The following is a 14,342-nucleotide window of genomic DNA, read 5'->3' on the forward strand; positions in this document are numbered from 1 at the left end:
GTAAATTACGTCCAGCCCCATTCACGGACGACTTACGCAAACAACGTAACATTTTCAAAATTCGACGCGGGAACGACGTCCATACTTAACATAGGCTAGGCCAGCTTTTTGGTGGAATAACTTTACGCCTGAAAACGCCTTACATAAATGGCGTATCTTTACTGCGACGGGCAAGCGTACGTTCGTGAATAGGCGTATCTCGCTGATTTACGCATTCTAGGCGTAAATCATCGTTCACGCCCCTAGCGGCCGGCGGAACTAGACAGCTAAGATACATTTAAGTGTATATAATTTTGAGAATACACTTAAAGATACGACGGCTTAGATTCAGAGTTACGACGGCGTATCTACTGATACGCCGGCTTAACTCTTTCTGAATCTAGCTATTAGTGTGGCCCAGTGCGGGGTGTAACAAGATGGCCGTATTGGAACGTCACTTCGATCACGATATTTGACGGGTCGCCTAATCTGACGGAACACCGGCTATGGTAATCCCTTGTAGCCACTCTGGGAGTTAATGTGGGTGGGTTCTAGGGTTACTGTGGGTTTTTCTGGGCCTTAATGTGGGTGGTGAAAGAAGAGTATTGGAATTCTGCTTTCGCCCATCACACCTCTCTGCAGTGAACAGAGTTCTATACAGCAGGAAGTGCAACCTTACAAACCATCTCTTGCACAATAAATGTGCTATTCTAGCTTTAAATGGCACACAAATATAAGACTGATCACATGATCGTGTTTTTTTCTGCTCTGATCTCATTCTTTTTAATAGAGAAACAGCAAATTGTCTTTGTTGAAGGAATGATCTGTAATGTGTATATAGTGTTTGCACACACAAAACTCAATTAAGTCACACACAAACCTTTGGTTTTTGTAAAGTGTATGTGTAGTCACCAAACACACTAAAATGATCATGAGAAGAAACACACCCTCCTTGTACACAAAGTGTGAATGGGGCCTTAGATGCAAGGATCACTACCATACTAGAATCATTGCAGTCATAGGCCCCTTTCACACTTGTACGACCTGAAAATCGCACAATTTTTTCCACGATTTTGATGAAACTTTAAGCAATGCCTGTGTAAACATGAGGTCTATGGACCTCAAATCGAATCAAAGTCGGACCAAAGTAGTGCAGGGACTACTTTGAAGTCGCTGAGACTTGACGTCGTGGGGAACGACTTGTCATGCGACTTTGCAGTCCCGAATCGCAGGACAAATGTGAAAGGGGCCTTAGGGCTTGTTTAAATTATTGATGTAAAAATGCAGCACAACCACAAAGTTCTACCTCCCCAACTGCTCCCTCTTTAGCTGAAGGGGCAGTGGCTGGGGGTAAACATAATCCAAGACTGCCATACTCTGCTTCATGTCTGTGGTGGAAACTATACCTCCTGTTGTGCTTGGTGGGCACTACTGCCTGCCAGACACAACCAATTCTAGTGAATGGAGCCAAACTGCAATTGCACACAAGGTTAATGCTTTCAGTGCAGTACTGCAGCACTTAGGGGGTTAAAATACGTGATGAGGAGGTGATACAACCCCTTCTATGCATTGAGATAATAAACCTTCTGTGTGTAACAGCCTCCCCACCACCCCCCCAATTACCTACCTGAGCCCCTTCTCTCTCCAGCGATGTTTACGATCCCCTCAGCCATCCAGGACACCTCTCCTGATTGGCTGAGACAGAGCAGCGCGCCATTAGCACCCGCGGCTGCCATGCTAAGTCAGTCAGCCAATTAGGGGAGATAGGGTGCGGGGCTAGGTTGGGGCTCCATGCCTGAATGGATACATGGAGCACTGACTCGGCTTGGGTGCCCCCTGTAGCAAGCTGCTGGCCGATGGGCACTGAAAGGAGGGAGGGGCTAGGAGCGGCAAAGAGGGACCCGAGAAGAGAAGGATCTGGGCTGTTCTGTCCAAACCAACTGCACAAAGGAGGTAAGTATAACATGATTGTATTTTTTTTTAAACAAGCCTTTACAATCACTTTAAGCTTTAAAACAAGCACTCAATGACCTCTGCCACTTAAAGGGGTTTTAAAGGCAGAAGTTTTTTTTTTTATCTTAATGCATTTCATGCATTAAAGGAACACTAAAGGTTCGTTTTTTATTAGATCAATTGATTGCTGTAAGCTAGAGCATTTAAATATCACTTACCTCGTTTTTCCTTTTGACCTCCAAAATACAGTAATCCAGGTTTGAAAATGCCATTTCCTGTCTCTCCTCTTCTGCTTTCCACCAGCATCTGAGCCGTTTTGCATGGTGGAAAGTAGAATGTGCTCACCCCCTCCCTATGACTACAGCCCTGCGTGAAGATGCTCTCTTATCCCTCACAGGCATGGAGGCTAAGCCTAATAGGAACTGTAGTTCCCATTAGGCTGTGATGTAGCAAGAATGAATGCGCACTGCAAACCAGGAAGTCAGTGAGAATAATGATTCAGGAGTGCTGGAGGTGAATAAAACAGCTCGATTTCAACAGATATCAAACTAGTTATAATGCAAAACATTACTTTTTACTTTATCAGCTACTGTCAGACTTTAATTTACGATGAAAATATTTTTGTCTTTACAACCCCTTTAAGATAAAAAGCCTTCTGTGAGCAGCAGCCCCCTCTCGGCCCCCCTAATACTTACCTGAGCTCCCTTTAGATTCAGCAATGTTGTAGGAATGTCTTGGCTGCCACGGACTCCACTCCTCATTGGCTGAGACAGTAGTGCAGCGCCTTTGGCTTCCGCTGCTGTCAAAGTCAGTCAGCCAATAAGAAGATAAGGGGGTGGGGTCGGGACACAGCTCTGTGTCTGAATGGACACAGGGAGCTGTGACTCGGCTCGGGTGCCCCCATAGCAAGCTGTTTGCTGTGGGGGCACTCAACAGGAGAAAGGGGTCAGGAGCGCCAAAGAGGGACCCGAGAAGAGGAGGATCAGGGCTGCTCTGTGCAAATCCACTGCACAGAGCAGGCAAGTATAACATGTTTGTTATTTTAAACAAGAGACTTTAAAATCACTTTAAAGCATTGCTCCACTCAAACAAACTCAGCTTGTTTGCACCCTCCCCCTTTCCACATTTGACACTTTTGTGGAGGGAGCAGGTACCTGGTTTTCGACAGGTGCCTGCTCCCACTTCCAGCTCACATCATACAGTTGTGTTCAAATTTATTCAACCCCCCAATGCTGTAAAGGGTTTTAGGGAATTTAGTGTACATTTGCAATTGTATTCAGAATGAAATCCTACAAGGACTTCTTAAAGAACCATATGCAACTAAAATGACATCAATTGGTTTTGTAATACAGTAGTAAATGTTTCTTTTGTGAATTCTTCATTTACACAATTATTCAACCCCTTAAAGACTACCACTCTGAAGAACAGAGGTTCATTGAAGTGTTAAGATTGCAAAGATGTTAAACATACCAAGAGACACCATAGGAAGCATCATTCGCAAATTCAAGGCAAAGGGCACTGTTGAAACGCTACCTGGTCGTGGCAGAAAGAAGATGCTGACTTCGCCTGCTGAGCGCTACCTGAAGCTAAGAAAAGTCCCCGTGTGACTGCTGAGGAACTGAGAAAAGATTTGTCAGATGTGGGTACTGGAGTTTCTGCTCAGACAATACGGCGCACACTGCGTAATGAAGGCCTCCATGCCAGAACTCCCAGGCACCCCCTTGCTGTCTCCAAAGAATAAGAAGAGTCGACTACAGTATGCCAAAAGTCATGTGGACAAACCACAGAAGTTTTGGGATTGTGTTCTGTGGATTGATGAAACGAAATTAGAACTATTTGGGCCCATGGATCAACGCTATGTTTGGAGGAGGAAGAACAAGACCTATGATGAAAAGAACACCTTGCCTACTGTGAAGCATGGCGGGGGGTCAATCATGCTTTGGGGCTGTTTTGCTTCTGCAGGTACAGGGAAGCTTCAGCGTTTGCAAGGTACCATGAATTCTCTTCAGTACCAGGAGATAGTGGATAACAATGTGATGCAGTCCGTCACAAACCTGAGGCTTGGGAGACGTTGGACCTTTCAACAGGACAATGATCCCAAGCATACCTCCAAGTCCACTAGAGCATGGTTGCAGATTAAAGGCTGGAACATTTTTGAGTGGCCATCGCAGTGACCAGACTTAAATCCGATTGAGAACCTCTGGTCGGACTTAAAGAAAGCAGTTGCAGTGCGCAAGCCTAAGAATGTGACTAAATGACGAATGGGCGAAGATACCCGTAGATCGCTGCAAGACACCTGTGTCAAGCTATGCTTCACGTTTAAAAGCTGTTATAACTGTAAAAGGATGTTGTACTAAGTACTAAGATTGAATGTCACCTGGGGGTTGAATAAAACTGATAATGATGTGAGCACAGAAAAGACATTTGTGGTTATTTCATTATAAATGTTATGTTATATTTGTCTGACCTACATGTGCCTCTTTGATTTAATTGTAAGCAGGATGACTGAATGATCAAAATCAATGTCAAACTGGGCAAAACAATCAATTTCAGTGGGGGTTGAATAATTTTGAATACAACTGTAGGTCTCAGGAGACTATGGGACCATTCACAAGGCACAGCATAGCTCGTGCAGTAGGAAACTAGCTGTGAAGCTGCAAGGCTTCTTTTCCTGTTTCCCTTACTTACTATGCTGGTGAAAGCCGAATGAACAATTAGTTTGGGTGAGAACATCCCTGGATAGGCAAGTATCCTTATATTAAAACTCAGCAGAAACAGTATTTGTAGCTGATGACTTTTTTTGGGGGGGAGGGGGTGTTTGGAGCTCCTCTTTAAGACACTGGGGAGCAGTCACTTCTCACAAGAGAAGCACAGAAATCTTGTGTCCTTCTCTCTGCAGTTCAGTTCACAAGACTCACCCTGCCAGAGCGCCTGCTCCCTTTTTACTTTAGAGATTATAAGAATGGAAAACTACTGAGACGGTGAGCAGGGAGTGCTAAGCTTACTAAAACCGACTTAGGTACTTTTGCATTGAATTTTGAGGATGAATTGCTTCACAGTGATTGAAGCTACAGAGATCACTGAGGGCTGGTTTGAAACCCCTATATAAACACAAACTACATTCAAACGTTCATTGATGGTATCATTCTTAGAAAAGCATCTACCACATCATTAACAACAAAAAAAATCAAATCTTTCAGAAACATAAAATCTTAAGTGATTTTGAGTTTTACTTACCATCTCCTGTTGTGATCTTCCAGGACTAGTGAGATGAATCTTGTCAAGTCTTTTCTTGAAAACCGCTGCCAAATCTTTGTATCTCATAGATGACATTTGCCATTGTTTTCTCTCTGAGTCTAAAAGAGCCTACACAGCCAAAAGACACAATACAGCAATTATATAATCTTGGGGGAAGCCCAATACACTGACGAACAATTAGTCATAGGCAACTGGTAAGGTCCAGGAGGCGTTAGGCCAGAGCTAGCAAACAGAGAAGCTAGGCTTGGCCTGCCAATGGAAATGCTCTGGTTTTCTGATCTACAAGAAGACTCTAGAAGAAACCAGAAAAAGTGTGCCTGCTATTTAAAGGGGTTGAAAAGGTTTGTTTTTTTATTTTCTAAATAAGTTCCTTTAAAGGGGTGGTTCCCCTAAAAATAAACTTTTGACATTGCATTTGCTATAATAATTACAATTAGAATCGGCTGGTTTTATGTAAAAAATACCTCCGTACGTAGCGTTTGGTATATTCGTTCCCACCGCCACTTCCGGGTACGATGCTGGCGGTGGGCGTTCCTTGATGGACAGGCATCCGACCGACGCATCCATCGCGTCACGAGATACCGAAAGAAGCCAAACGTCGGTGCGCATGCGCCGTATAGAGCCGCACCGACGTTCGGCTTCTTTCGGCATCTCGTGACGCGATGGATGCGTCGGTCGGATGCCTGTCCATCAATTAGGAACGCCCACCGCCAGCATCGTACCCGGAAGTGGCGGTGGGAACGAATATACCAAACGCTACGTACGGAGGTATTTTTTACATAAAACCAGCCGATTCTAATTGTAATTATTATAGCAAATGCAATGTCAAAAGTTTAATTTTAGGGGAACCACCGCTTTAAGCTAGTGCATTGTTGGTTCACTTACCTTTTCCTTCGATTTCCCTTCTAAATGTTTTTTTTTTGTTTACTTTGTCTGAATTTCTCATTTCCTGTTCCTCCTCAGTAAGCTGTTCTGGCTGACTAACCCCCAGCCAAAACGGCTCGGATGATGGGGGCAAGCTTACTGAGGAGGAACAGGAAGTGATAAATTCAGACAAAGAAAATAAAATAAAAATGAACCTTTACAGCCACTTTAACCGCTTACCGACCACCTCACCTATTCTTGTGCTGAATCACTTTTCTAATAATGATCCAGAACAAGTTGATCAGCAGGTCCCGGTCAATGATTGCCGGCTGGGACTTGCTGATCGTCGCAGAGGATGACAGGAAAGAGCTCTGTGAATGTAAACACAAAGCTCTGTCCTGACAGCGGGGATGTGCCGTTCTTTGTTTCCTTGCAATGCAGGAAATACAAAACCGGGACATCCCTTAGTAAAAATGGCACAGTACAGCGTCAATGTATATTTTTAGCACTGATCACTGTATTAGGGTCACTGGTTCCCACAAAGTGTCAGATTGCCTGCCATACTATCACAGTCCTGCTATAAGTCGCTGATCACCGCCATTGCGAATATAAAAAAAAGAAAAAAGAAATTCCAAGTATATATGTACTGTAGTTTGTAGACGCTATAACTTTCACGCTAACCAATCAATATACACTTTTTGGGATTTATTTTTTAACAAAAAGAAGTAGCAGAATACATATTGGCCTAAATATATGAAGAAATATACGCTCAAAAGCAACATGCATAGGTGTGAATCGAGCCTAAGACATGGCCGTGTAGGCAGAGCCATGCAAAATTCTAATTTGACAGCTTCTGCCTGGAAGAAGGACCCCTACACCGTCGGGGGTTGGTTTAGGTATTTTGGGGGGGGGGGGAGGGGGAGTGCCGACTTGGCACCATGTTACACTCTATTAGCTAGATTCAAGTAGCTGGGCGCATCTTTGAGGCGGTGTAGCGTATCGTATTTACGCTACGCCGTCGTAAGTCAGAGAGGCAAGTGCTGTATTCACAAAGCACTTGCCTCCTAAGTTACGTCGGCGTAGCGTGAATGGGCCGGCTTAAGCGCGCCTAATTCAAATGAGGATGAGGGGGGTGTGTTTTATGTAAATTACTTGTGACCCGACGTGATTGACGTTTTTTACGAACGGCGCATGCGCCGTTAATGGACATATCCCAGTGTGCATTGCTCCAAAGTACGCCGCAAGGACGTATTGGTTTCGACGTGAACGTAAATTACGTCCAGCCCCATTCACGGACGACTTGCGCAAACGACGTAAATTTTTCAAATTTCGACGCAGGAACGACGGCCATACTTAACATTGGCTAGTCCAGCTATTTGTTTGACTAACTTTACGCCGGGAATCGCCTTACGTAAACGGCGTATCTTTACTGCGACGGGCAAACGTACGTTCGTGAATCGGCGTATCTCGCTGATTTACGCATTCTAGGCGTAAATCAGCGTTCACGCCCCTAGCAGCCGGCGGAACTAGACAGCTAATATACGACGGCGCAGGCCGTCGTATCTTAGCTAGCTTTAAGTGTATCTCAGCTTGAGCATACACTTAAACATACGACGGCTTAGATTCCGAGTTACGACGGCGTATCTACTGATACGCCGGCGTAACGCTTTGTGAATCTGGCTATATGGGTGCAACTTGGAACATGCTATAAAAAGGTTGCCTTTATCATAGATATCTCAGCCAGACACTCTGGTTCCAGTACTTCCTTAGACAATGTTCATTTATTACAGTACAAACCTGCCAGGTGGATAGACTCCTGCTGTATGGCTGAATCCCTGAATATTGCTTGTAGCGGTTTGCAAAGCATGAAAGGCAACCTTGTATTTGAACAGTCTTCAGTTGCGACACAACCACTCTCATAAATATCCCAACTTTCATTTCACCGCATTTTCGTTGCCAACATCCCAGTGATTTGATGGATCTGATCCAGGCAGCAAAGGCAATAATAAACAATATGGATGTGATCAATAATTGAACTGGGAAGTGTGTTGAATTAAAAAAGGGATCTGCTAATCACATATATAACAAACCCTAACATTAAAAAAAATACAAAAAAAAAACAAAAAAAAAACAATGCTGTCTTGTAAAAATAAAAAACAAATGGTCTTTCGCTGCACTGAAATGTCATACAGAGGCATAATAAAGACAGGCAAATGTTACATGGCCAGACACAGCACACATCCCACCATTTCATTTTAATTCACATGTATTCCCACTGAACTCAATGGAAACGCAGGAGGATGTGCATTTTAAAGCGCATTCATGCTCAAGGTAAACTGGATTGTGATGAATGTTTCTATTAATTTAAATGGAACACCAATCTGCCCACAAACAGATAGGTGTAAATGCGACCTTAAAACAGGTTAGTTATATAGCTGGATTCAGAGACGCCGCCGCAACTTTAAGGCGGCGTAGCGTATCGTATTTACGCTACGCCGCCTTAAGTCAGAGAGGCAAGTACTGTATTCACAAAGTACTTGCCTCCTAACTTACGGCGGCGTAGCGTAAATGGGGCTGGCGTAAGCGTGCCTAATTCAAATTAGGCTGAGGGGGCCTGTTTTATGTTAATGGGGGGTGACCTGACGTGATTGTTTTTTTACGAACGGCGCATATGCCGTCCGTGTACATATCCCAGTGTGCATTGCTCCAAACTACAGGAGAGTCAGGATGCTCTCTACGTCAGATAGAGAAAGGAGCTGTGTGTTAGTGGGTGTCCCGACTCTTCTGTAGTCCAAGGGAGGGGGCGAGCACGACACTCCACACCAGGGAGAAAGCCTCACATTACTGTGTGGAGTTACAGACAGAAAAACAGGAAGTGAGGATTTCTCAGAAGAAAAAAGGACATTTAAAGGCAAAAATCGAAGGATGAGGTAAATCAAGGAGGACTGGACTAAGGTAAAGGAAGCTATGTAAGAAAAAAAAAATTGTACCTTTACAACCCCATTAAGGGTCCACATTACTGCAATGCAAGTTACATGCACAGGGCATTTATTCTAAATTGTACCCCAACGCACCTTACTGATGGACATGCTTTGCTGTGCAACATGTGGCCACACACCAATGTGTGTTCTGGTGCACTGAGATGCCAGAAACATTATGTGCATCTTTTTTTAGTGCATTACAGTCCAGTGAAAAAAGTGGGCTGCCTTAGGGTGCATTCACACGTCCGAATACACCCACCCACCCAAGGGATCAAATGCTATAACGCCAATGGGCAGGCTTATTGACGCATACTGCCCATGTCCAGAGTCATTACATGCAAGTGGGCGTGATTACCTGAGAGCGCCAACAGCCTCCCATTGCTTTCAATGGGGCTGCCTCTCACAGCTTATTGGGGGGTTCTCTCTTTTTCTAATCCGTGAATCAGATCTCTAATTTTAATGAAGTGCCTAATGTATTACACATGGGGTTCCCGGCAGCACAGTGCACCAGAATGCACATTGGCATGTAGCCGCATGTTGCACAGCAAAGCATGTCCATCAGTAAGGTGTGATGGGGTGCCATTTACAATAAATAGCCATTGCATGTTGCATGCGTTGCTGTAACATGAGCAGTAACCTCTTCTCGGCCTTTAAGAAACGTATAAATGCCGAGGTGGGCATTCAGATCATGTGACTGCTATGATTGGCTGACACTTGATTGGAAAGCTCCCAATTGCAAGTACGCATCGGGAGCTATCCGGTCCTGATGCTGGTATGGTACAGGGCACGCGCTCTGTTTACATAAGGCCGTATATGTGCCACGTCAGCGGTTAAACTTTTTCTTTGCTGTTTCCTATAGCTGAATATTATTTTAGTCACCCATGTAGTTTGACTTTCCACCGCACTTTATAAACAGCTTAGAAACACTGTTATCTTTCCCTTCCCCCCAAAATTGCTCTGATTGGCTGATGTGAGCTCATGATATCACGCTCTCCAACTTGCCCAACCAGAGGAAGCTTTGCATTGGCCGAGGGCTGCTTAGACCGGCTCTTATTTTGTTCCGGGTGTAAGAAGAGAAGTTGATGTCTCACAGCCAGAACCCGGCACTGTATGTAGCTGAAGGTTCTTTAAAGCGGTTGTATACCCTCTGATACTACTTGCACCTACAGGTAAGGTAGGTGTAGGTACACCTACATTAAAGCGGTGGTTCACCCTCCTTAACGTCATTATACCATTACATTCGGCATCGTAGCGCGAGCTACGGTATGCCGGTCTTAAATTTTTAATCCCCGTACTCACTGTGCTATCGATCATTGAAGTTTCCGACTCCCGCGGGGAATGGGCGTGCCTATGGAGAGGGAGGATGATTGACGGCCGGCTCTGGCACGTCACGCTCCCCGAAGACAGCCGGAGTAGGTCTCCGCTCTTCACGGCGCCTGCGCACAGGCTATGCGCAGGCGCCGTGAAGAGCCACGCCTATTTCGGCTATTTCCGGAGGAGCGTGACGTGCCAGGGCCGGCCGTCAATCACCTTCTCTCAACATAGGAACGCCCATTCCCCGGAATCTTCAATGATCGATAGCACAGTGAGTACGGGGATAAAAAATGTAAGACCGGCATACCGTAGCTCGCGCTACGATGCCGAATGTAATGGTATAATAAAAATTTTTTTTTTTTTTTTTTTAATAGGGTGAACCCCCGCTTTAAGGCTTACCTGTAGGTGCTTGCAATATCTCCTTATCCTACATGGTTAAGGAGATATTTTCAAAAAAATCGGGCACCGATGTCTACTGCGCATGCGCACTGAGTGTGCTGGGTCTGGAATGTGAAAATGACAGAAACTCGCGCATGCACGGGGATCGTGCCGGTTCCGCACGTATGGGAGTGACATCATCGCCACTCCGGCCAGGCACAGCGCCGTAGCGGCGATACCCAGAAGTCACTCCGGGTATCATGGCGGCGGAGAAACGAGGGTCGCTGCGGGGGCTTCTCAGTCATCGCAGCAGGAATGATCAAGATATGATTTTGTTGGGCTGGCAAATCTCTCCAAAATAAAAGTAATCTGAGCAGCCAACAAGCCGCTGGATTACTTTAACAGGAAGGGGAGATCCCACCTCCAGCCCTTGCCAGGCTCTCCTGTGCAATCTAAAAATTCAGAGTCTCCAGAATCTCAGAAAATTCCTCACACTAAAACCAATCATGGGCACTATTCCTCCCCCTGATACAAATGATGGGGCACTATTCTTCACACTAATACCAATGATGGGGCAATTATCCTTCCACTGATGGGGAACTATTCCTCCCATTGATAGCAATGATGGGACACTATTTCTCCCACTGATATCAACTATGGAGCACTAGTCCTCCCACTGATGCGAATGATGGGGCACTATTCCTCCCACTGATGCGAATGATGGGGCACTATTCCTCCCACCTATAACAATGATAGGACACTATTCCTCCGACTGATACCAATGATGGGGCACTAGTCTTCCAACTCATATCAATGATAGGACAATTATCCTTCCACTGACACTAATGATGGGGCAATTATCCTACCACTGATAGAAATAATGGGGCACTAGTCCTCCACTGATGCATGCCGATGATGGGGCACTAGACCTCCACTGATGCATGCCAATGATGGGGCACTAGTCCTCCACTGATGCATGCCAATGATGGGGCACTAGTCCTCCACTGATGCATGCCAATGATGGGGCACTAGTCCTCCACTGATGCATGCCAATGATGGGGCACTAGTCCTCCACTAATTCCAATGATGGGACACTGACAACACCGATGGGGCACTAGTCCTCCTCCTACTGAACATCCCACCTGAGGTATCATTTATTCCCACTGATGTCAGGTCTAAAATATTTTTTACCCCTAATGACCACACCGGCTCCCTTAAAGTCAGGGGGACAGTAAACGGGCCCTTTGTTTGGAGGCCCCTGCCCAGTAGCTTCCAAACAAAAATAGTTAATTTCAATATGATACAGCAAGGTGATCCCCTGCCCCGTACACAAGGACAGGTGATGGTCAGCAATCCTCCTCCTAATACCTGTTGGCTGGCTGTCTCTGGATCCAGGGACACTAACCCACAACACACATGGAACAATCACAATGAGAAGCTGTGATCAGCACATTCATTATACAGGCCAGAGAGTGACAACACTAGACCAGCATGACAGCCATCTGACTAATCCTTAGTACCTCCCTCTCTGAACCCCTATAGTACTATCCAGGCTCTTCTAGCACTATGTGCCCCACAATGGCACGATTATTACCACCCACAGATCTTTGCCCCGACCCCATTCTAGAACCCCCAGCCCGCACTTCTCCCCCACACACACTACACGTGCGTACATCACCCGGCGCACAACGATGACGTCTCACGGCGCAGCGCTTTTATCTTCCGGAAAGGAGGGTCGCAGGACCCAGATTGGTTGGAAGGAGGGAGGGGTGTGGCTAAGACACCGGCTCGCGTGTTGTTTGTTTCGGAAGCGGCAGGGGAGAATTTGACAGGCGGGCGGATCTGTACATTGAGGAGACATGGAGCGGGGAGAGGGGCAGAGGACAGAGGAGGAGGAGGCCGGGACAGGCAGAGCTGGAACTGCCAGAGCCCGCTGGAGGCTGCTGGGACAGGTGAGAGATCAGGAGGCAACTTGTACCTGTGGGCGAGAGATGAGGGGGCAACTTGTACCTGTGACTGAGAGCTGAGGGGGCAACTTGTACTCGTGGGTAAGAGATGAAGGGGCAACTTGTACCCGTGGGCGAGAGATAAGGGGGCAACTTGTACTCGTGGGTAAGAGATGAAGGGGCAACTTGTACCCGTGGGCGAGAGATGAAGGAGTAACTTGTACCCGTGGGCGAAAGATGGAGGGGGCAACTTGTACCTGTGGGCGAGAGATGAAGGGGGCAACTTGTACCTGTGGGCGAGAGATGAAGGGGGCAACTTGTACCTGTGGGCGAGAGATGAGGGGGCAACTTGTACCTGTGGGCGAGAGATGAAGGGGGCAACTTGTACCTGTGGGCGAGAGATGAAGGGGGCAACTTGTACCCGTGGGCGAGAGATGAGGGGGCAACTTGTACCTGTGACTGAGAGCTGAGGGGCCAACTTGTACCTGTGACTGAGAGCTGAGGGGCCAACTTGTACCTGTGACTGAGAGCTGAGGGGCCAACTTGTACCTTTGACTGAGAGATGAGGGGGCAACTTGTGACTGAAAGATCAGGGGGCAACTTGTACCCGTGGGCGAGAGATGAAGGGGGAAACTTGTACCCGTGGGCGAGAGATGAAGGGGGAAACTTGTACCCGTGGGCGAGAGATGAAGGGGGCAACTTGTACCCATGGGCGAGAGATAAAAGGGACAACTTGTACCCGTGGGCGAGAGATAAGGGGGCAACTTGTACCCGTGGGTGAGAGATGAGGGGTAACTTGTACCCGTGGGCGAGAGATGATGGAGAAACTTGTACCTGTGACTGAGAGATAAGGGGGCAACTTGTACCCGTGGGTGAGAGATGTAGGGGGCAACTTGTACCCGTGGGTGAGAGATGAAGGGGCAACTTTTACCCGTGGGCGAGAGATGAAGGGGGCAACTTGTACCCATGGGCGAGAGATGAAGGGGGCAACTTGTACCCGTGGGCGAGGGATGAAGGGGGCAACTTGTACCTGTGGGGTCGACAGATGAAGGGGGAAACTTGTACACGTGGGCGAGAGATGATGGGGCAACTTGTTCCCGTGGGCGAGAGATGGAGGGGGCAACTTGTACCCGTGGGCGAGAGATGAAGGGGACAACTTGTACCTGTGGGCGAGAGATGAGGGGGCAACTTGTACGCGTGGGCGAGAGATGAGGGGGCAAATTGTACCCGAGGGCAACTTGTACCTGTGGGCGAGAGATGAGGGGGCAACTTGTACCCGTGGGCGAGAGATGAAGGGGGCAACTTGTACCTGTGGGCGAGAGATGAGGGGGCAACTTGTACCTGTGGGCGAGAGATGAGGGGGCAACTTGTACCCGTGGGCAAGAGTTGAAGGGGGCAACTTGTACCTGTGGGCGAGAGATGAGGGGGCAACTTGGACCTGTGGGTGAGAGATGAAGTGGCAACTTGTACCCGTGGGGTCGACAGATGAAGGGGGCAACTTGTACCTGTGGGGTCGACAGATGAAGGGGGCAACTTGTACGCGTGGGCGAGAGATGAGGGGGCAAATTGTACGCGTGGGCGAGAGATGAAGGGGGCAACTTGTACCTGTGGGCGAGAGATGAGGGGGCAACTTGTACCCGTGGGCGAGAGATGAAGGGGGCAACTTGTA

At 47.1% G+C, this 14,342-nt stretch overlaps 2 protein-coding genes across 4 annotated transcripts in view; one reads left to right on the forward strand and one right to left on the reverse strand.

Moving 5' to 3' along the window:
• Positions 1-12,479, reverse strand: part of PREPL (prolyl endopeptidase like) — a 54,778-nt gene extending 42,299 nt beyond the window's left edge. The window contains exons 1-3 of one of the 2 annotated variants that reach the window (XM_040351547.1): positions 12,401-12,479; positions 7,852-8,035; positions 5,170-5,298 (exon numbers count right to left, since the gene is read on the reverse strand). In XM_040351547.1, coding sequence (XP_040207481.1) covers positions 5,170-5,298; positions 7,852-7,992 — 270 coding nt within the window. In that variant the 5' untranslated portion in view covers positions 7,993-8,035; positions 12,401-12,479. Of the gene's footprint in view, positions 1-5,169; positions 5,299-7,851; positions 8,036-12,095; positions 12,350-12,400 lie in introns of those variants that run through there. The other variant, XM_040351548.1, reaches the window with a different exon arrangement.
• Positions 12,480-12,485: 6 nt separating this feature from the next.
• CAMKMT (calmodulin-lysine N-methyltransferase) overlaps positions 12,486-14,342 on the forward strand; it is a 596,098-nt gene continuing 594,241 nt past the window's right edge. The window contains exon 1 of one of the 2 annotated variants that reach the window (XM_040351550.1): positions 12,486-12,679. In XM_040351550.1, coding sequence (XP_040207484.1) covers positions 12,587-12,679 — 93 coding nt within the window. In that variant the 5' untranslated portion in view covers positions 12,486-12,586. The remainder of the gene's footprint in view (positions 12,680-14,342) is intronic. The other variant, XM_040351549.1, reaches the window with a different exon arrangement.

The sequence above is a fragment of the Rana temporaria genome, chromosome 4 (assembly GCF_905171775.1).
Source record: "Rana temporaria chromosome 4, aRanTem1.1, whole genome shotgun sequence".
Lineage (NCBI taxonomy): Eukaryota > Metazoa > Chordata > Amphibia > Anura > Ranidae > Rana > Rana temporaria.